This window comes from Thamnophis elegans, chromosome 5, assembly GCF_009769535.1.
Source record: "Thamnophis elegans isolate rThaEle1 chromosome 5, rThaEle1.pri, whole genome shotgun sequence".
Taxonomy (NCBI): Eukaryota; Metazoa; Chordata; class Lepidosauria; order Squamata; family Colubridae; genus Thamnophis; species Thamnophis elegans.
The window spans coordinates 929,994-952,481 of record NC_045545.1 but is presented as its reverse complement, the minus strand read 5'-3'; the positions used below and the strand labels follow the sequence as shown (position 1 = coordinate 952,481).

Sequence of the window (22,488 nt, the reverse complement as noted above, 5' to 3'; positions counted from 1 at the left end):
CAGGACCAGAACCCAGATTTCTCAACTCCCTGTTCATACCTTAACCTGGACCAAACTGCCGAAGTTCTCTTTTATATAATGTGCATTGTGTTGTGTTGTGATGTTCCTAATTACATGAGGAAGAATTACCAATGAAAGTCAATCAGAAAAATATGTACAGGTACTGACTTACAACCAGTGGTGGGATTCAGGCAGTTCGCACCACTTCAGGAGAACCGGTTGTTAACTTTCTGAGCAGTTTGGTGAACTGGTTATTGGGAAAAATCATTAGGGCAGAGAACCGGTTGTTAAATTATTTGAATCCCACTACTTACAACCACAATTGAGACCAACATTTCTATTGTTCTATGACAGTGAGTTGGGCCCTATTTTATGAACCTTTCTTGTTGTTACATGAATCACCGCAGTTGATAAGTTAGTTACATGGTTCTTAAGTGAATCTGGCATTCCCCACTGACTTCGCTTGTCAGAAGGTTGCAAAATATGATCCCATAGCAATAGCAATAGCAGTTAGACTTATATACCGCTTCATAGGGCTTTCAGCCCTCTCTAAGCGGTTTACAGAGTCAGCATATCGCCCCCAACAACAATCCGGGTCCTCATTTCACCCACCTCGGAAGGATGGAAGGCTGAGTCAACCTTGAGCTGGTGAGATTTGAACCGCTGAACTGCAGATAACAGTCAGCTGAAGTGGCCTGCAGTACTGCACCCTAACCACTGCGCCACCTCGGCTCCCATAATCTTGGGACACAACAAATATCATTAGTGCAAGACAGTTGCCAAGCATCTGAATTTTGATCACATGTTCATGGGGATTCTACAAAGGATACAAGTGTGAAAAATGGTCATAAGTCACTTTCAGTACTGTTGTAACTTTGAATGGTCACTAAATGGACTGTTGTAAGCCAAGGACTATCTATAGCAACTTCTTCATCTACTGCTATATAGCATCCTTCTGATCTATCATTAATTTGTTCATCACTTTTGTTGCTGCTGTTGAAAAGTTCTAAATTTTTATATTCCTCAATTGGGGGGGGGTATTTTTGCAAGCTGATTTATAGAATAAACATCTCTTCAGAGAAGGGCAAATATAAAGCAATAAGTCTCAGAACAGGCTAATGAAGCTTGATTGTCCAAAGAATATTGACATATGAAAAATAAAATGGGAAAAATAGGTGGAAAGGGAAAGGGAATTACGTATCAAAGGGACTGCTCAACTGCCTAGTTGACTTGTACCCTGATCAGATGCATTTCATACTGCAATAATTTGATGGAGGTTTACTTGCAAATACATTGATGCCAACGGTGTGTTTTGTTTTGTTTTGAAACGGTAGCACAATCCACTACGAAGGCTAAGGGAAGAAAACCTTACAGATTCACTTTTAAGATACAGTCAGGAGAACACAAATCATTTTATTTCTCCAGAGAAGGAACGTCAGTGATATAGTGGTTTGCAAAGAGGAAGGAATGGACAGGCCATATTTTTATAACAGCAATGGCTTGCAAAAATGCTAGTTAGGGTGAGATTGCCTTTTTCCTCTCCAGAGGATCAGCAGCTGCTGTAATACCAACGCGACTCACATCAAGAGAATGAGAAATAGCTGGTTATATTTCCATTAGCAGCAGATGAACAGGGGGGAAAAATGAACCCTTTGCTCTTTTCCTAAATCACCTCCATTGAACAGGTAATCCTCATTTAGCGACCACAATTGGGACCAGCCACTCAGTCTTTAAGCGAAGCGATCACTTTTCTACATGGAACCATGACTGTACTTATGGTCTTACTTCAGCTTCCCTTTGCTTTACAGATCTGCAAAGGTTACAAATGCAAGGATTGGTCACAAAATTACCTTTTCATCACCACATAACTGGGAAAGGTCGCTCTATGAGACAGTCAATAAACGAGGACCACCTGTGCTTCCAAAGCCACTTAGGGAAGATCTAACAGAGCGAGAACGCTAGATATTTCCAGTCATTTGCCATAATTATTACAGGCATTAGATATTAGCAGGAACAACATACGAAGATGTCACCTTCTGTCCTACTTTACCTGTAGCAAAGGACACCACTCTCCACTCTACCTAAGGATGGCAGGCTGGTGTAAGGCCTATGGCAGACGGTGCAGCTGATGACCTTGGATCCTGGCATCTGGCATCTGCCTTCTGAGACGGTTCCCTCAATCTACCCAATGATAAGATCGGCCTTGAACAGCCTCCCCCAGCAACGCGCTATTCTAATTGTTTCAGCGCAGTGGAAAAAAATGGTTGGTATAAGAAACAGAATTTCAAAATGGAAGAAAGTTTGAATATCCTTCAATTCTCCAAATGGGTGAGAAATCAACTGCACATTTCATCTTTGACCCCGGAGTTACCTCCCTTCTTTTCATGTGGGAGCCCTCGGGCCTTGGGCATTCCCATCAACATACAGAACAAACAAGAGAAGTTGCAGATACTTTAACTTCTACCACATTAGAAAGTGAAATTTTCTCTGGATTTGCCTAAATCCAGTCCAACAATGTTCAGTCCTGGTGTGCAAATACCATGTCTCACAAATAGGAATGTGGTCTGTATATGGTAAGCCACCATCTAACTGCCTGGGCGAAATACTTCCCATTTCTCTAGAGAATAGGCAAGCAAGCAATAGACTCTCAGCCCCATTTGGCCATCTATAAAACATAACAATAACAGCTTAACTCATATAATTCCTGCTCAATGACCCAGGACTGTGCTTTGCTTATTTGAAATCCTCAAACAGCTGACAGTCCATTGATCACGGACAACAATTTCACAGGACTTGTGAGGGCTTACAGAATAGGAAATGACCTCAGTGCTCCCCGAAGGCCACCAAAGGAAAAATAATTTCTATAAGCTTTAAAAACAAGTATTTTTCACAACGCATTGCCATGTTTTGCTATCTTGCTTATTTAATCATTGATTTGATTTTTACCACCCTTTCTGGTAAAAATGGAGACTAACCAAATTTTAAAAACAAAATGTTCACAATATGTTGACAAATTTTCCTATTAACAGCTCAAACTTCAGGCTCTTGACCCATTGACCTCCATGATGTCTATCCTTAGCAAAAGATTTTTTTCTCCATCTTCTCCTGAAAATATCTCAGATAGTTTGGGACCAGGTGCCCACAATCTTTAATATCTGCTCTCCCAGAGGGTTAGAATTCTCTTCCCCCAAATTATTTTTTACAGCATTTCTGCATTATGTATTCTTTTAATAATTTCATTTTCTTCTCAGTTTTAAGCTAGTGAATTATTTTATGCATAGTTCAAAATGGACTTCTAAAGTAATTCTAATGTAACAAATTCACAAGAAAAGAACTGGCATGGACTTCGGAGCAATCCTTACATATATTTGTCTTTGTGATGTTTCTCAGCCCTCGGCAATTACTTGTCAGTAATAATTTGAAAGTAAATACTAGATAAGGTGCACAGTAGGGCTATGTATGCTTCAGAAATGATTCAGAAGAAGCACTTTGGCTCTCACATGAGCACAACACTTCTCCTCTATTCACTAAAGCAGCCTGTCATTTTTGGGGTTTTCACACAAACCTGAAATAAAGGAGCTGCTTTAAGAAACACCAGGAAGGAGCTGGGCTCGTGCGTATTCTGAAGAGCTTCTTCTGAATCATTTCTGAAGCGTGCCAAATCACAGTGCACCGAATATCTGCTACAGGGTTAGACTGCACGTAAATATATTACTCCATCCTCTCCTTACTCTATCAAGCATTAGCACTGACCATAAAGATGAACTCTGGGATTACAGAAGTGGACAACAATCCAAAGACTGTCATAACTGAGCACATTGATTTTGTGTGCAGACTGGATTTTCTTCATGTATATTTCCACCTGCAACTAGATGACCAGCAGATCAGAAAAAGCTGGAATGTTGCTAGAAAAAGCCATACAAAATCACTTGTTTAAACCCTTTTTCATTCGTTTCAGCTCTAACTCTAAAATACAGTATACTATAGCCTGCTGCTGCAATCCTATTATATTCACTAGAAAAATTAATGAAAGTTTATCTTGGGGAAGGTTTTGGGGTTCAAAATGTTCCATCTCTTGGCTTTCTCCACAGAATTCACATATTATATCACTTTATTTAATCCTGGATATTTTCCATCATTACACAAATACCAATTTCTTTTTTTAAAAACCTCACACGACTACTAGATTTTGGTGCTCAACACTTTTCCTGCCCACGATCATTAATGTAAACCATATATGTTTTCCTTTAGTGCCAACTGGCTTAATTGGACTGAAATCTAAAAAAAAAAACGCCTGGTTTTCATTTATCCGGAACTAGGTCATACAAATCCTTTCATATTTCCTTAGTTACAAGTTGATAATCAAATAGAGCAGATAATTATTTTTTCCATCACTAGAAGATATGTTGATTTTAAAAAATGAATCAGAACAAACTAGACTTATATTAATCATTTTCCACCTACACAACAAAATATACTTGGGATTAAGTTCTACATGATGGGTCTGCAACAAAATGAACAGTGCTGAATGCTCTTCTTCGGGGTCCCAGATTCCAATACCCAGCTATTCCTCTTTCACTACATTATTTTGCTTCCTTCCAAACAGTTAACAGACTACACTTGCTAAGGATGATCATGCTGTTTTGGGGCATTCAGCCTCATTAATTCTTTTCTGTAATGCATAAGAGTGCATTCACTTACTGAGAATATAATCCAAATTCCTTTGGTTTCAGAAAGAGAACGTTGCCACTAATTTATTTTTGTTTCAGTTTTGAGATTAATTAGAGTAACTTCTCCATACTGGTAATCCTTGGGTGGACTCATTGTAAAAGGACACCTGTTTTACTCAATTTCTGCCATCAAGATAAAAGCATAGGCAAACATAGAAGATCTTCCATAAAGATATCAACATTGCTGCTCATGTTTTGCTTGGTGGCATGTCCATTATATAAACAATTTTCCTAGAGATGGTTTATAACAGTGTTTCTCAACCTTGGCAACTTGAAGATGTCTGGACTTCAACTCCCAGAATTCCCCAGCCAGCAAATGCTGGCTGGGGAATTCTGGGAGTTGAAGTCCAGACATCTTCAAGTTGCCAAGGTTGAGAAACACTGGTTTATAATAATCTAGGGTTACTTTTCCCACCCCCAGCCCAGTTGGTCTCGTTGCTTTAAGAAAAACCAAAAATGCAATTTTATGTACCAAGAACGAGGATCATTTTTTCATCCCTTGGGTCACATGGGCCAAAGGCTACAGCTTAAAGCAGACACTTATTGTTGGCATGCAGCCACCCAAGTTGTTGTCACACAAATGAACATTGAGAGAAAACATTTGTTTTTTCTTTGATGGACTTGCAGTAGAGCATGGAGGACTGCTGCTTACGAAACTGCTGGCTCATTGCAAAACAGTATTTTTTCCAGCGACATCCCCACCGTCATCTTTCAAAATGGAAAGGGAAGTAGGATCTTTAGAAATCATATCTTCAGCCAGTAGCTGGAGTCAGCATTTATCAACTTATTATTTTTATGCTGCCCATCTCCCCCATAAGGTGACTCCTTACTTGTTATAAAAGTATCAGTAGAACTGCTTCTTTGCCCCTTTGCCCCTTTGTAGCAGGAAATTTATGAACTTTTCATGAACTACTGCTAGCAAAGAGGCAGTGAGTTCCTAGTTTGGAGGAAAGTCACAATCAATACAGTGGGGTCTGTTTCTGACTAGAGATGCGCAATTAGAGGGTTTATTCATAGGCATGACACTTTCATTTATGAAAGCACCCATGATTTCCTTTCATAGATAATAGCCACCCAGAGTCTTATGAATGAATTAGGTAATAATGTGTGTAAATATATTATAAATATATGCCTGCTAGAAAAGAAAAAAAAAGAAAAGAAAATCATTTGTAAAATCCAAATGAACATTAAAGCTACTGTAATATGGGTTTATGCACATATTAGTAAAAGCAAAGTAAATTTCTATGAGAATTAAGCAGGTTTGCCAGTGTTTGAATTAGACTGCCCTGTCACTTAGATGTTCCTTCATAAAGAGGTTTCATCTATAGCAGCTACCTGGCAATGTTTATTATTTTAACGATGTATTGTTTTATGTGTTTAACATGGTTTGTCCTCCCTCCCCCTGAACTGTGAGCCGCCCTGAGTCCCCCCAGGGAAAAGGGCGGCATACAAATAAAATATCTATATTTATATCTATATATCTCCATATAGTGGAAAGCTTCTGTTTCCTGCAGATCACATTTCTGATAAAAGCAAAAATTAGGCAAGGCACTTGATAGACATAACAATCTATGTGAAAATACCCCCCAAAAGCCAGAGGAAATATAAAAATCACCCTCACAAAACCTTGGCAAGACAAATTCCCTAGTCATAAAAATCCTGATTAACTGGTAACCATGACTGGTAGTTTAACGGAATGTATTGGAGATGTTGTCAGAAGCAACATATATTTTCCCCAGGCCCAGGATAACGTAGTCCATCACAAAGAAGCGAATACCTATATCCGCCTCTGGTTTTTGACTGATAGCTAATAATTAACTGAGAGTCACATAGAAACATAATTGTATATTTTATATATCCTAGCACTGTTGCCATGTGTTGCCCACCCCTTGAGTTTCCCATTGGCAGACCTTCCACTGGCAGGCCAGTTCCTCATCAGATTTTTATAAACATGCATATTGAAACCAGATCTAAACCAAGCTTCAATTGGCTGGAAAAGGCAAAATGCCTTACGTCCAACGAAGGACGAGGGTTTTAAATGGGAGTTAGAAAAATCACTTTGCTTTACTACTGCAACATAGGAAACAGGACACATATGCTAAATCTTTCTTTCTAATCTAGGCTGCAAATTGTCAGGATTCACATCCAATAAGCAGCCTTCCCAGCTGATAGAACAACAGATTTCCCAAAGTACAATTTACCACCCTCTTCAGTCAGTATTGGCAATAATAGATATTATTAATCTTAAAGATTCCTGAAGTGGGAGAAAGAAAATAAGTTTCTGTTTACTTCTGCTTTTAATCTAAATGGAAGAAAACTTGGCAAGTGAGAAGTAATCCTACTAAAAAATGTCAGATTTATTTTTCTCTCAATTTATCACATTTTAAGGCTGACACAATAGCCAGGAGCCCATCCAAATTAAACAGTACACAAAAACTCTCCTCCCCCCCCTCCACTCCACGAGGAGGCCTTCTCCGTTCAAAAGCCACCAGAGGTCACTGCTACATTTGTTTGGCAGTTCAAAGATGTTGAGAGCTAACATTTTATGATTTCTTTTTTTTTTTACTGGTGGATAATGTGAAGCCTCTTATTTTAGCTGCAGAACTCAAATGGAAGTGGGGCAAAGAGGGGGGGGTGCAGCCAAGTGCTACATAGATTCTATTCTGCCAGCTTTATGAAAGAAGAAAAGACAATCCAATTCCATTATCAGTTCCAATCTCTGTTCTACTGTGAGGCATCTGATTTTCTACCCTCCCTTAAACACTCCAATTCACCATACCCCAAACTTTGTCTTTCTTGCACAAAGCATCTGTCATGGGAAAAAAGATGTTTTAAGCCACTTTGCCAAATGAAAGGATTTTGTAAGGTGCAGCTGAGTTAACTGTTGCATTTCTGAAACTCCACATATGTGGACTTGTCCCCAAAGATCTGCCGAATGTGGACATGAAAAGGTATTGATACCTTCAGAACTATTAAGGTATTTTAACTATTAAAGTTAACATATTAACAATAGTTACACATACTTGTGTTTGGTCTTTTTGGACTTTCAGATATTAAACTAGTGACTTGGAATTGGGACACTACCCCCGAGGAGTAAGGAATTGTATGCAAGAAGAATTAGATTCTATTCGGGGCATATGAAAGACTAAATTTCTCCAGAAATCGACACATTTCTTTCAGAGTACCATACAGAGTGATGGTCATTTCTCCCTTGCGCCAAGCTTAATTCTTGGTTATTTCATGGACTTAACCATATAGTTTTCTTGATTATGGAAGTTATTTGCTAAGCTTCCCCCACCCACCCACCCAATTTCCCAAACTGTCTACACTACAAATGCAGAGGAAAAATCAAATAAAAGCCAGCTTCAAAACAGAGATATATCCTTGTCAAGATAACATTGGGATTCCCTAATCTAAGATATAGCCATTCTTTTTCCGTCTGGAAATTCTTTTCTATCTAATTTTGTTTGTGGAAGGGAGACCTTCATTTGGGGGAATAACTCTAGTTGTCTGAAATATGTCACTACATTTGGTGATATGAGAAGAGAACTGATCTATAGCCAAGAAATATGGCTTCAAACATCAATAGGATTCCAGATTAAAATTGTTGCTTATCAGAAATATTACCAAAAAAATGATTCATGTATATGGGGATGAGGGGAAATAAAGAAGCAATCTTACTTCAACATCAAATTATGACAAGCACTTCTTAGAAATTTTGGTGACAGAAAGCAAATTACATAGATAGTAGATAGATAGATAGATAGATAGATAGATAGATAGATAGATAGATAGATAGATAGATAGATAGATAAAAAGATGATATTCTCTTTAACTATAACAGTTTCTTTTTACTCTTCCCATAAATGTATAGCATTACACTGTCACTGGATGAATATGAATTAAAACATTTTTTTTCCTTAACCTTTAGAGTGCCGATAAAGCAGGAAAATAACACTATGCCTTTGGGTACCAGTCTTTCTTGGATCACAATTAAGGTCCAGGTCCTACCATAGTAACTTTGATCAGAAACAGAATAGAAAATAGCCATGTGTAGATAATCTGATTGGCCTGATCATTTACTTGTGATGATGATAAAATCTGTGTACTTCTACAGCCACAAATAATGACATTGGCCGAACTAATTTGGGGCACAATCCAGCCAGTCTCAGAATTATTTGCACCATGTTCTAGGAAACTAGGAAAGATTTAAAGGGGCATTGGACTCTCCTGTAGAAAACCATAGGAATTGAATAATGGAACCGTATGTGTCTGTGTGTGTGTGCGTGTGTGTGTGTACGCATTCCCCACTTGTATTATTTTACCAATCATTCAAGGCAGTGAACATACCCAACACACCTTCCTCCTCCTATTTTCCCCACAACAACGACAACAACACTCCTTTGAGGTGGGTTGAGCGGAGCGAGAGTGACTGGCTCAAGGTCTCCCAGCTGGCTTTCGTGGCTAAAGGGGGGCTAAAATGCAGGGTTCCCCGTTTTCTAGTTTAGTGCCTTTACTGGCCCTAAACTCATGGACTTCAGGCTATGCTAAATTGGGGGGGGGGGGGAGAGAGATTATATGATTAGCATTTAATTCTCTAAAATTTATTTAGCACCATTTTATTAAAATACATTTATCTGCATGGGACTATTTCGGCCCATTATTTACATCATTTTGCTCTCGGCCACCCAGCGAATCCGTCCGGTCGCCGGGATTAAAGCTTCCTGGCTGGGGAAAGCGGCCCGTTCGGTTTTGTCTCCGTTCTTCAGTGGGATTAGAAACGAATGAGCGCTTCCAGTCAGACTCCACTCAGGCGGCTCTCGAGCTGCTTCTCCTTGAATAGATTCTGGGGGATCGACTTGGAAACCCTCCCGCACAGCCCCCCCCCCCCCCCAGAAAGGAACCGGAGTGGGTTTAGGGGGGAATGGGGAGAAAGTCGGGAGCCGCCATGTGTCACTTTTGCTCGATTCTGGGCCGGCGCCGCCCTGGTTCCTCAATGGTTTTGCGTTCACTTTCGCTTCCCTCTTCCCGGGAAGGGCCGGGTGATGAACGCCGCCTCTCGGGGGGAGCCTTTGGCGCCTAAAACGGAGCCGCTCCGGGGCAGAAAGGAAAGACTCTGCAACAAAGTGGAAGGTACCAAGCCCGACTTTAAATAAACCTTAAATGCAGTTAATCTGTGTGTGCCCTGAAATTTAAGCAACTCGCGCCTGAAGCCCAGTGAAATAAACGTAGTCAGAAATCTCTCCCGAATTTTCCTTACACTTTTCCTCTTTATAAACTTTTGTTTCTGCAGAAAAGAGCGCAAACCAATCCAATTGCCCCGCGAAGGGCCACTTTGCGACGGGGAAGGGTCCGGCTGTTCAGAAGCAGCGGGGTGACTTCGGATCCCTTCCTTTGGCCCTGAAAGGCGGCTGGGGCGGCGGGGCGAGGAAGGGCCGCTTCCCTCCAGAGCCAAGCGACCCCTCCGCCTGAGCCCCTCCTCGAGAAGCCCCCTCCCCCCCCCACCCGCATTCCTAAGGGAGAAGGAAGCGGGGGCTGCCCGCTTCAAAGCCCGGCTGGTCCCAGGCGCAACTTTTCCTCCCCCGCCGCCAGGGACGACACGCCCCGAGCCCCCCCCTTTCCCCCCCCCCGCTGGATGCGCTCCAGCCTCCCTCCTCGGCGGGAAGAGGCGCCCCTGCGCTCCCTTGGCCGCTCGCCTGGCCTCCAAGCGGCTCCGCTGGCAGAGGGGCCGGTGCCAGCTCCAATTAACAGCGAACAATTAAAAACAGCTCGGCTCCCTTCTGCCCTGCCCCCCCCCGCCTGAGAGCCCTGGGTCCCGCAGCGCAGGGGGGGCTCCCAGACAAAGCCTCGACTGGGGACTGGATTAACCCATTTTCTGGGCTGGCGCAGGACCTCCGGCTTTCAAAGGGGGCAAAGAGCGGGTTTGCGCAGCCCCCGAGGACCCAGCCCCTTCGAGCCTCGCGGGTTGGAGCTGGGAAGGCAGCCGCCAGGCCTTCCACCGACCCCGGTTCGCTTCTTTCCTCCAGACGGTCGAAGGCGCATCTAAGGCGCATCTCGGACCTGCCTAAGCCGGCCCTAATGCGATGCGCCGGAGAGAGAGGAGGAACAAGTCCAGAGCCTCGGACATCCCCGTTTCCCCAAAGGAAGCTCGCTTCACGCCCTTCCCTGCACGAGGCTCCGATCCAACACAGCCGGTTCTGTCTCTCTCGCCCCGGGCTCCCTTCCCGCCTTTGCAGAAGTTCAAATTTGCGCACAGATGGGACCAGGGCATCCTTTGGGAGGAGGCCGAGTTGCACGTGGGTGAAGAGAACCGAACAGGCCCCTCTTCGGGCAAAAAGCCTTCGACGCTTCACGAAGGGAAGGTCCCGCGGAATCCCTACGGTTTTCCGCAATCTTCAGGGCCCTCTCGGAACCAGGACGTCGGTTCTGGAAAAGGGGCTTTCGCAACAATAGCAAGGGAACACACACACACACACACACACACCGTTTCCCTGAGCATAAGCGCCAAGAAATTCATTGGGACTAACTGCGGAGTCCCTAAGGATCAGATTGTGCTGGCGGCTTCTGACGGGGACGAATTTCTGCTCTGTTTAAATCTAGTGCGGTCGCGATTCTTATCACCACAATTAGCGTTTCAACTTTTCTGTAGAGCGCCATACTAGCCATCTCTAGCGTGGTCATTCTGGGGATGGACTGTAAATGAAAACAAGGTTTTATCCCACCACAGTGATAGCATTGCACTCCTAAGGTTTTCAGATTGTACCAAAGTAATAATCTTTCCGATTGTTTTAGTAATTATGATAAATTGATTGTATAATTCCAAAACATCAAGTATTTTCTTACAGGGGAAAATCAATAGCAGAAACTTAAATACCCCCAGAAAACCTTTTTAAAAAAAAATATTTCTTCTTAGAAACAGATAACCAAATGTATTTGTAAATAAACAAATGTAGTTTTATTTTTCCTATAAGTAAGGAAGCTCTATTGAACCATTGGATTCAAAGTAGCCATGGTTAGATTTGCATTTTAAGCAAATTCTAAGCAAAAAAATTCTGATCTAAGAAGTCCCAGATCCAAACCATGTTATCACAAACATTTAAAGTCTAAAGAAACACCTTATTTTTCAGCAACTTGTCATTTAGTAGAGAAGGCAAATCAGACTGTCCTACCTTGCAAAGTTGTTTTAACTTTATGGGCATACTTTAACTTGTTTTAACTTGACACTTTACAGGCATAAAGTGATATACTTGCCTGGAAATGCGTTTATTGTAAAATAAACCAAACTCTATATGAAAGGTAGGAAGATGTTGCTGAGGAAATCAAGGAAAACATTTGCATTTCCAACTTTCCTAAAGAACTCTTTCAAACATAAAACTGATACAAGCAATACATGCAATATTTATCTAAAATATGGTTTCAATTCAGTGGCAGGTTGCAATCCTAAACATAATGGATGGATTCACATCATCCCCTAAATTGCAAAAACCGGGTTAGCAAAACCAACCAACCACATTTTGACCTAATAAACCGTGTGAGATTGGCCCTGTGCTCGTTTTATATTTCCATGCGTTTCTGAACGAAGGAAATTTCATTGATTGAGAAATCCAACCAACCAACCTCCCTCCGTCCCCCTCCCTTCTTCCCTCCTTCTCTCTCTCTCTCTCTCTGTGTGTGTGTGTGTGTGCATAACCTATGTTCCCCTTAACCTTAAGGGAACTTTCTTCTGTGCAATGTGTACTCCTATTCTTCAAAAGACATATTCGTTTCTGGCTTGAAGGCCAATTTTACAGACAATATGTTCTTTCTCTTCCTTTAATTCAATAGCCTCTTGCCGACAGTAATTTCTGCCAAGATATTCGTTAAATGTTAAAGTAAAAAGATTGTTGCGGGGGGGGGGGAGCTTAGAAACTCTGAAATGATGTAACAAAAATCCTGCTCTGCAGTTGATAAACTGGGTTGCAAGGGGGAAAAGCAACAACTGGTGTCCAGCGTCCCTCAGGAAAACAGCAAGCGCCTCTCCCGGCGTACCTTTAAGACCCCTGGTGGGGGAGCAGCCCTCGAGAGGGTCTTTCAAAGAGGATCAACCCACCTGAACTGTAGGTGACCAGATCAACGCCCAGAGCCGGGCTCTTCCTTTTCCTGGGCCGTCCTTTCTGGACTGTGCCGGTGCCGTTGAAGTAAGGCAGGGCCAGGCCGCCACCCTTGGCTGCCAGCTCGGTGTAGCTGAGTGAGGCCGGTGGGTAGGAGGCTGGGTCGGTGCCCTGGAGCAGGCTCTCAAAATGTGCCCGGCAATAGACCACGTTGTCCTTCATGCCGAAATGGTCGCCTGTGGTCAACGTCTTGTTGCAGGTGGTGCAGGTGAAGCAGCTGAGGTGATAGACCGAGTCCCGGGCCCGCATCACCATCTCCGAAGCAGAGATGCCCAGATGGCAGCGGGCACAGCGCTGCACGGAGAACCTTCTGGGGAAAGAGCACGGGAGTTAGTGGAGGCTGGCCAAGGAGGGTGGGGAACTCCTGGCACCTCAGCCCCCCAGGCCTGATTGACTGAGCGTGAAGGTTGGTTGAGCCTGGTTGGGGTTGGGCAAAAGTGACACAGCCGTTAGCGATCAGGTGAGGGTGGCACAATTGGCTCAGAAAGCATCTGCAGGACTCTTTAAATCCAGAGGAAGTGAGGAGGAAGTGGCCTTCCGGGTAAGTTCTATCCCTGAACTCCATTTCCATACAGATCAGGCAGGAAAGGCTGTCTAAAGTTGGACAGACAGAGGGAGGATGTAGCCATGGCTTCAAAGCTGCACGGGCGCCCAGTTTGATGTTGTGGCTAAGGTGCCAGGCAAGAAACCAGGAGACCCCAAGTTCTAGTCCCATCTTAGGCCCAGAGCCAGCTGGGTCATCTTAACCAGTCACTCTCACTTGGCCCCAGGAAGCAGGCAGTGGAAATCAGTTCCCAGGAAACGTCAAGGACTGGGTCAGACAGCCAGAAGAGTCGAAACTGACTCAAAGGGGGGGATAAATAAATAAACAAATAAATAAACAAATAAATAAATAAATAAATAAATAAATGAATAAACAAACAAACAAGCAAGCAAACAAATAAATAAATGAATGAATGAATGAATGAATAAACAAACAAACAAGCAAGCAAGCAAGCAAGCAAATAAATAAATAAATAAATAAATAAATAAATAAACAAACAAGCAAGCAAGCAAATAAATAAATAAATAAATAAATGAATAAACAAACAAGCAAGCAAGCAAACAAACAAACAAACAAATAAATAAATAAATAAATAAATAAATAAATAAATAAATAAGAGGGTGAGAACAAGATGATCCCTGGGTTTAAGTGCTGTGGCTGTTTCTTAAACATCAAATTCTTTTCCTTTATATTCATAATCTGGTACACAAAAAAGACTAAGAGAACTTCCACATATGTGGGGGCAGAAGAAAAACACCGTTGCATGATGGAAATTAAACTGGGCTCAACTGTACCTTCTTTGTGAATTGATCCCACTGAATTTTATAAAATTTACTTTTGAAATATGCTTGGGATAAACCCTGTAAGTCTCCTTAATTTCCCCCGGGGGGGGGTGGAAGTTCTGTTTTCTTGGGATATCACATAGCCTCAATTTACCAGTCGGCCAAGCATATTGTGCACACCCATCCCGCGTGGTTAATTGATGGTTCAGCTTGCCTTGTAAATGCTGCCTGTCTGTACTCCAATAACCCAGAAAATTGGGTTAATGGGGGACTCCGTAGTGGGTCTTGCAGAGTTATTCCCACTTACCTGTGGGGCTCAGTGGGGCCACATTTGAATTTACAAGGATTAGGATTCTACTAATACAATCAAGGATAATTCTCATTATAAGTAGGTGCCTTTTCCATCTACCGAAAAAAATTAAGTAAGATGGCAACCTCCACCCCTACACAAACCGTTTTGCGTAGTGAAGTTTGTATAGTGTATATTGTGAAGCAATGACATTTTATTAAGGAAATCAATGAATTAATTTTTTAAGGCTGAACCAGCCCAGAAATTGAAAATAAATTAGCATTTCACTGTGGTGGGATGGAGTTAGGATCTCATATTTAGGCTACGCCCATCCTGCCATAGTTTCCTCTGTGCACACACACACACCCAATGTCCTGCACTGTGCTGATGGGGGGAATCATCCTTTGGTCACCTTTGCCTGGACAAACCATCCTATGCAATAATTGAACCCACTGAGTCTAATGAAGTTTGCGGTGAGGCTGGGTTCTTTTATAATGGAAGGTGGTGCCCAGAAATGTCAGCTGGGCCCCCCAAAGTAGCATCCCGGAATAAATGAGGGAGGAGGCCAGAGCTTCAGGCACACGAGGAAGCTCAGCATCCCATTCTCTCCACTCCCAAACTGACCTCCCAAAATATCCCTATTAGCAGCAGTCCAAGGTCTGCGCATATGCTCTCTGTGTGCGCTTGGGGATGCTCTTCCTGGCTCGATATAACTAAGCTCCTTCGGGATTTCTCAGGTGGGGAGAGAGCGCATTCACTCGGCAAGCCCAGAAGCCAGAGGGAGGCAAAGCTCCTTTCCTGCAGCGTAAAATCAAAGAAGAGTAAAGAAACCGGGCCTCTCTACCCACCGGCTTAGCCTTGGTCCCCTCCGGGCGAAAGAGGGCTGCATACAGAGTTTGCTTCTCCCCCAGTGTGGCATTTATTACCACAACAAGGCATTTGGCCCGGGGGTACGAAATATGGATCCTAAACTATTCTGGCCCCAGACAAACCTTGGGGATCTTCTTGGCAGAGGAGCCCCATTCAAATGAATGGGTGATCTTTGAAAGAGATCTGTGTGGTGTTGTCTATACACACACAATGTCACTCTTTGGTTGTTTGAAAAAAAGACAACACTGGAAATAAAGCTTGAGGTTAATTCTAAGTTTAAGGGTATCTTTTTGAAAATATCAGAAACGAAGCGTACCTTGGCTCCTTTCTTATTTTCAGTAGGTCTAAGATAAAATTGGCAGCTCTAACCCAACCTTGCTTGCAAATAGATTTCACAGAGTTCAGGGGTATTTTAGTGCTGAGTAAATAAGGAGCATGTCCCATTCTGTGGGCACCTTAGAGGCTTTTGTGAAATCAATAGGAAATGGTCCCAAGGACCCTTGAGGCTGCAGCGTAACAATAAAAATGGGAAATACTCACTCAGCACATTGGGAAGGGAGGCTGATAAAACTTTGAATATATCCCTTTAACGCAGTGTTTCTCAACCTTGGCAACTTGAAGATGTCCGGACTTCAACTCCCAGAATTCCCCAGCCAGCATTCGCTGGCTGGGGAATTCTGAGAGTTGGTTCTTTTGGGGCATTCGCTGGCTGGGGAATTCTGGGAGTTGAAGTCCGGACATCTTCAAGTTGCCAAGGTTGAGAAACACTGCTTGAACGGATAGGCTATATAGCCAGGCTACTCAAAGGGCAGTTTCTCATCAACAAGCAGAGCGGCGTGCCCAGCGGGAGAGATTCCGTGCCAAGCCTTTCCTCCGAGGCCCTAGTTGAGGGATGGGTAGACCAACAGCGCTCCAACTATAACTCGGGAAAGACCCCAGCGGGGGCCCCTCTGCGGAGAGGAGGAGGAGCTGCAGAGGACACGGTAGGAAAACGACTCTTAACCTGGTTACCTAGTTAACCCTTTTTTTCCTGAATAGGAAAAATACGTTGAAACGCCACCTATTCAAAACGCCCTGCGCTCTTTGTGTGCGCTCTTCACCCAGCCTTGACTAACGTTAACACTAATCCAGTTTAACAGGTTGTGCGAATCCCTCCGCTCACGCATTCCTGACCCGATTAAGCGAACTGCACGAACACACAATCTATAAGAGTTTACAGGTGCCACGCAAGGAAGAGGTCACTCGCGTTGCAGAGACGCTGCGCTGGTTCTTGGGGAAAGGATTTGGCAAGCTTTGGCTTTCCTGGTGGTTTGACTTTTGCCCCTAGTCGCTGTTCCAAACAACGGGGTCTTCGTCTAGGAAGGAGGCGCTTTGTAAAGCTTGATGGGGCAGAGAAGGCCTTGCTTGTCAGTTACTTCCCAGCAGTAAGTAAAATGTTTGCATCCCTGAAGCCCAGTAGCGATCTCTGCCCTGGGTCCCCCGCCTCTCCCTCCCCCCGTGCCTCTGAGGGCCTTTTCACACGCATCCAATTCAAAGGGGGATGTGCTCGTGTTCAAATGCTCTTCCATAAGACACGCACTGTAATCTAGACTTGCATTTCATTCATTTCATTTCCTTTATTTGTATGCCGCCCTTTTCCCTGGGGGGACTCAGGGCGGCTCACAATTCAAAAAGGGAGTGGGGGGAAGACAAACAGTATTCCAATATGGAAACAATACAACATATTAAAAGAGAGCACAACAGTCACACAATTCGGGTGGGGTTGGAATCTTAACCCTTCTCTGGAAGTGGTGAGGAATGATGGGGGGAACAGATTTAGTACCGCATCTGGGGCAGGATTTTAAATCACTTGATAGCACCCCTCCCTTTCTTCCAATAGGGGAAAAATGTTTGTTTTTCTGATGGAGGCAATTCACACATTTGGTCTTGTAGCATGCGGGGGGGGGGGTGGCGGAGAGCACCTCTGTGCATTTGCCTTTACCACAATTTCCAACAAGGCCGTTGAGTCCATGCTGGGTGCATGTTTTTTAGTGGGAGATAAGACCCTGATATTCCCTTACAGTGTTTAATTTACCACCCCAAAAAAGGGGGCAGTGCATCTACTTAAGTGCCAAGGACATTCATACCTGCATAAACTTAACCTCAAGTAAGCGAGAGAGGAGAAGTAACGTGTCCTGCAAATTATGTCTGAATGCTCCGCTCCCTAGGAGACGATTTTTCTCAAGGAAGTCCAGAGACCTCCACGCGACTAAACCGTCCCATTTTATTCACCCCACCCCCCACCGGCGAGCTGTTACCTGTAATAATCCTCCTTGCAGTAAATGCTGCCGTCCTTGGCAAAGCAGGTGAGTTCGGACTCCAAAGCCAGTTTACATTCACAGCACTTCAGGCAGCGGAGGTGCCACTGCTTGTCCACAGCCAGCAAGTAGTAGCGGTCGGAGATTTTGCCCCCGCATCCTGCGCACAGGGCGGGCTTCTCGGGGCTCAGCGGAGGCATGTTCTGCGGAGGGAAGGAAACGTCAGCGGGCCGGGCAAAAATCTTGCAAGCTCAACATCTCAATTAGGTTAAAAAAAAAAACCAATAGCAGATATATATCTAACCAAATTCGGGAGGCAGCGTAACTGGCCTTAGCTGAAGGTTTACAACGCGGTTCGACACAAACCTCCTGGATTTAGTATTTAGTGCCGCTTCATTTCTGGGGAGACCTAAGGAGACTAGGAATTATTATCTCCCTTCCCTAGATTTTAACGGGCGCTACCTTCGTTCCTTGTACCTGCGAGTAAGTCCTGTTGAAGTTATTATAGGATAGGAAGTTCGAAAAAAAAGATATCAGCTTCTTTTGCTGCACAATAAATCCGGATCCCCTCCGTCGACTGGATTTATCCAACGTTCAGCTCTCTGGTTTACCGAATGCACCACAATTGTTCGGGCTCACTCATCTTCCCCCCCCCCCTCCGTTGGCAGAGCGCGGTAGCCGGGTTCACACAAGGCTGCTTAACCCTAAGCCTAACCCTCCGGATACCGAGGACCGCCTAGAAGTCAATATTCCTGGCTCAGGTTGGCTTCCCATAAAGAACCTTTGCTGGAAGAAACGGTTGGATTTTCCCAAGCCCAAAACAGACTCTCCCTCAAGCAGGAGCGCCCGCTGGCTCCTTCGCTCGCCTTTCACTCCCGCACGTTGTAGAGAGTCGCTTCTGCGAGGAGCCGGCGTTTTGACGCGGAAGATGCTGGTTGCTGGAGGGTGATGATGGCGGCCTGAATCCTCGGGCTGAGTTTCAACTGTGGGGTTTACATTCTGCTCAGAGAAGATACAACCCTCGGCTCCTTCGTCCCCGACCAAAATCCCTTTTCCGGCCTTCGGGCAGCCGAGCGATGCGCCCGAAAGCGAGGCAGAAAATCTAGCGGGGGCGACTCCGCTGCTCTCGCTTCCTGGAAGCGCAAAAGGCCGCGTTCCAGTTGGTTCCTCTTCAAAGCGCGCTCCGGGGATTTATCTCCGAGCAAACCTCCCCGGGACAGATTGAGATGTGAGCTTGAAGCAGGGTGCTTGAGGGCGGGCGGGGGGGCGGGGGGGAGATCTACTGCCCGAGCCATTCGCTTTCATTTTCCTGACCTGGTTCAACTCCAGGACACATTTTGAAAAAGCGCCAGACTCCTGAAGGAAAGTAGGAAGCCTCGTTTCATCTTTTTCTTCCCCTTCAGGGTGTTGTTTAGTTAAGAAGAAAATGGGGGGGGGGGGGGAGGAATATAATCCATGTAAAGTCCTTACTACCTGGATTTTGGGAATGTCCACTAGGAAGGCCAACGGGTAGAAAGACAGTTCAAGCACGTGGCCTATTAAAACAGGTTTAAACAACAAGTTTGTTATTTGGGCTCAGGAACTAATCATTATTTTAAAAAAAAGATCTTTTCCAGATTATCTTTGAATTTAAGAGAGGAAAGGTGAAGATTTAAACCACTTGGCAAGCAATTAATTTTTTCCCCCCACAGATTAAAAATATAAAGGTTTGAACCTATCAAGCACAAGGAATAGTGGCAGAATCACAAATGAAACCAATGGTTTTGGTCTCCCCCCCCCCTTTTGCTTGTCTTCTTCATTATTTGGGCTTTTCACCCCCCCCCCCCAATAAGACAAAGAAACTGAAATGATAACGAAACTGTTGCCTTAATGAATTTGGTCTCTGCTTTGCTTGAAGGGAGAGTCCAGTTCAAAGAATTATAACTTTCGGTAGAACCTTAACTTGTATTCTTCGTGAATGCACCGGAGCTCCTGGGATTTCTGAGCAAAGGGAATAAATGTCCTTGTTTACCCATCACACACACACACACACACCAAGTCCCTTTTCTTGCCGCTGGGGTTCCAAAACTTAATTTAAGAGTTTTGAAATCTAGTAAGAAACTCTTCTGCTTTTCTGCTTAACGCTCAGAACGACTCCAATTATTGGGCCTTTTAAAAGAAAGGAATAAATCGGAGGGTGGGGGGGGGAGGGAGACTGAGTCCCAATTGTTGGTTCCGTTTTGTCGATTTGGCTCAGCCTCAGCGCTACTTTTTACTTGTTGTAGCCTTCAGAGCACACAGAGAAGTGAAGCGATGATAAACCTTCGTTTCTTTCCAACACAAGAAGTTAGAATGAATCTTCAGCAGCAACTGAATAATATAACTAAAATTAATCTGTTCGAAAGTCATCAAAATGCCTAATTCTCATCTGTTGCACTTTTTTGGGGGAAGATAAAAGACATCGGAGTCTTTCCAAACGCTATTGAACTTATTCGGGAGTCAATTTGGTAGCCCTCAAATCCTCTAAACATTTTCGTTCTTTTAAGCCTGTTGGGTTGAGAGTCTCTTGGCCCTTGAGAGCCCTTTCTTCTTCAGGATTCTTCTTAAAAGCCTTTCTTCCAAACTTACGCAGAAAGCAAACGACGCGGAGCCTCGCGAGGTTCATTTCTCGTCAGCTTCCAAATGCCTCGTTTTCAAGATGGCAAATCGCAGCTTCAATCCTCGAACTTTCCTGAACTTGCTTCCCAATCTTGAGAGGGGACGGACTTGAAAGAACCAAAACTTGATATTCAAGCAATTGGGTAGAATCCAGTCACCTTATAAACACTTTTCAAGAGGAAAGCTAGCTAGGGAAAACTAGAGGGGCGATCAGGGCGGGAGGATGGCAAATCGAGTTTAATCCGTTTCATTCGGGAGCAACACCTCCCTTTCCCTGGAGAAGTTTTGGGAGATCTTGCGCCTGGCTCCTGCCCGCCCGCGCGCGCACACACACGAAACACCCACGCTTTTACAAAATAGATTGGGACTTGAACGCCTGGCCCTAAAAGCTCAATAGAATTTACTCCTGAATAAAATATCTTTATGACCGCGCTGCGATGCCCATCTGAGCTTGTTTGCTGTCTTTTTTTTAAAAAAACAAAAATAACCCAGATGCAAAGAAACAATTGTTATTTTAAAATGGGGGGGGGGGTGGCGGCGGTGGTTAACACCTTTTTAAAAAGACAAGTGGAAACTACTGCTTTGAAAAGGATACCTGGAAGTAAGACTTGAGGGGCGCCTCGCTGGGCGTTCTCATATACGCGCGCGCACACACACACCAGACATTCCAGTGTCCCCGGGAGGTTCCAGTTACCTTACTTCTAGCATTGGGAGGGTGGGGGTCTTTCTCTCTCACGCACACACAAAATCCACCCCCTTCATCTCTCCTGTGAAAACCCCGACTTTCTCCGCCGCTTCTTACCGCTTCCCGGCCATTCATCTGTCCCGCTTTCGCCAGGCGGGATTCGGTCTTGGTCCGCCTCTCCATCTCCTCCATGATCCCCTGGATGTGGCCTCCGGAGATGCCGTGGAAAAGCATGGCTGGGGGACGGAAGGGACACGCGTTTCCTTCGGCTCGGCACCCCACTATTTCCATATACAGGCCCCAGAGTCTCGGTTTAGAGCATCCGAATCGCCGGGCGACGGGACGAGCCCGCAGGAGAAGCTTCGTGGCTCCGGAGAGAAGGCAGGTAGCAGCCGAAAACCGGGGGGAGGCTGCCGAGTGGCGGCTGGCGGGAATGATCTTGGGGGGGGGGGGTCTTTCCCCCGCCTGGCCCGTGCAAAAGACTGGGCTGCTTCCTGAGGAAAGGGCAGGCGAGGGACGGGACGGACCTAAAGGGCGGGGGGGAGAAGGGGAAGCGGGGAGGGGGAGAGAAAGGAAGAGAAGGCGACACGAAGTTGAGGCTTCAGCAAATAGAGACAACAACAATAACGAAAAAACGGTTAACGCAAAAAAGCGGGGGGAGGATGAGGGGGAGAGGTTAAAAGACAAAGAAAAGGCAAACGAGGAAGGGGAATGAGTGGGGGGGGGGGCAGGTTAAAACAGAGATCTCCGTTTGCTAGAAAGTTCCAGTTGCTCTTGCTTGGATGTGGGGCTGCTGCTTGCCGGAGCTCCGTCCAATTTGTTGGAGACAGAAGCCAACCCAGTTTGGATAATTCAGGAGGAGGAGTCCTCGCCCAAGAGCTGCCACCAGCCCCCTGCTCCTCCTCCTCCTCCTCCTCCTCCTCCTCCTGCTCTACAGACAACAAAGAGCTGTCAAACTTCGCCAGCCCCCACTGCGATGGGCAAGCGGTGACAAATACTCCGGAGGAGGAGTGGGTGGGAGAGGGTTTAGACTCCTTCTTTCTACCGACGGCAGGGAGGGGATAAGAGGCACCTCCGGGGATCTTTCAGAGAAGTGGATGCTGGGGGTGGGGGGGTCTAGACTCTGTACTCTGTGCCCCATCCGCCCATTCTCCAGCTTCTCTCCCTCCCTCCCCCCCCCCGCGCCATATAGACCTCAAGTTCAAATAATTTTTAACAATGAAAAGTGGGGGGGGGGAGATTAGGCAAGGCGGATTTTTGAATGGAACTTGGTTGGAAAGCTGTCCCTGGCCGAAGGGAGAAGATTTAGTGGATGGGATGGACAAACGGACAGATATGAAGCGGTGGACGGACTTTCTCCGAGACCGTAAGACAAGGACTACAGGAGACTTAAACTTAGGCAAAGCTTTTATTTCTAGACTTGCTGAAGGAACTCCGTTAAGTTTACTTTTCAGAAAGAAGCCAATGCTGTTTTATATTAATATTTTATTTTAAAGTGCCAGCT

General features: G+C 44.8%; 1 protein-coding gene across 3 annotated transcripts in view; it reads right to left on the bottom strand.

Annotated features, from left to right (window-relative positions):
• Window positions 1-21,275, bottom strand: part of LOC116509547 (LIM/homeobox protein Lhx9-like) — a 35,055-nt gene extending 13,780 nt beyond the window's left edge. For 2 of the 3 annotated variants that reach the window (XM_032218740.1, XM_032218738.1), the window contains exons 1-3: window positions 21,102-21,275; window positions 17,663-17,865; window positions 12,820-13,190 (exon numbers count right to left, since the gene is read on the bottom strand). In XM_032218740.1, coding sequence (XP_032074631.1) covers window positions 12,820-13,190; window positions 17,663-17,865; window positions 21,102-21,275 — 748 coding nt within the window. Of the gene's footprint in view, window positions 1-6,531; window positions 6,538-12,819; window positions 13,191-17,662; window positions 17,866-21,101 lie in introns of all 3 variants that reach the window. The other variant, XM_032218739.1, reaches the window with a different exon arrangement.
• Between the last annotated feature and the right edge of the window lie 1,213 nt (window positions 21,276-22,488).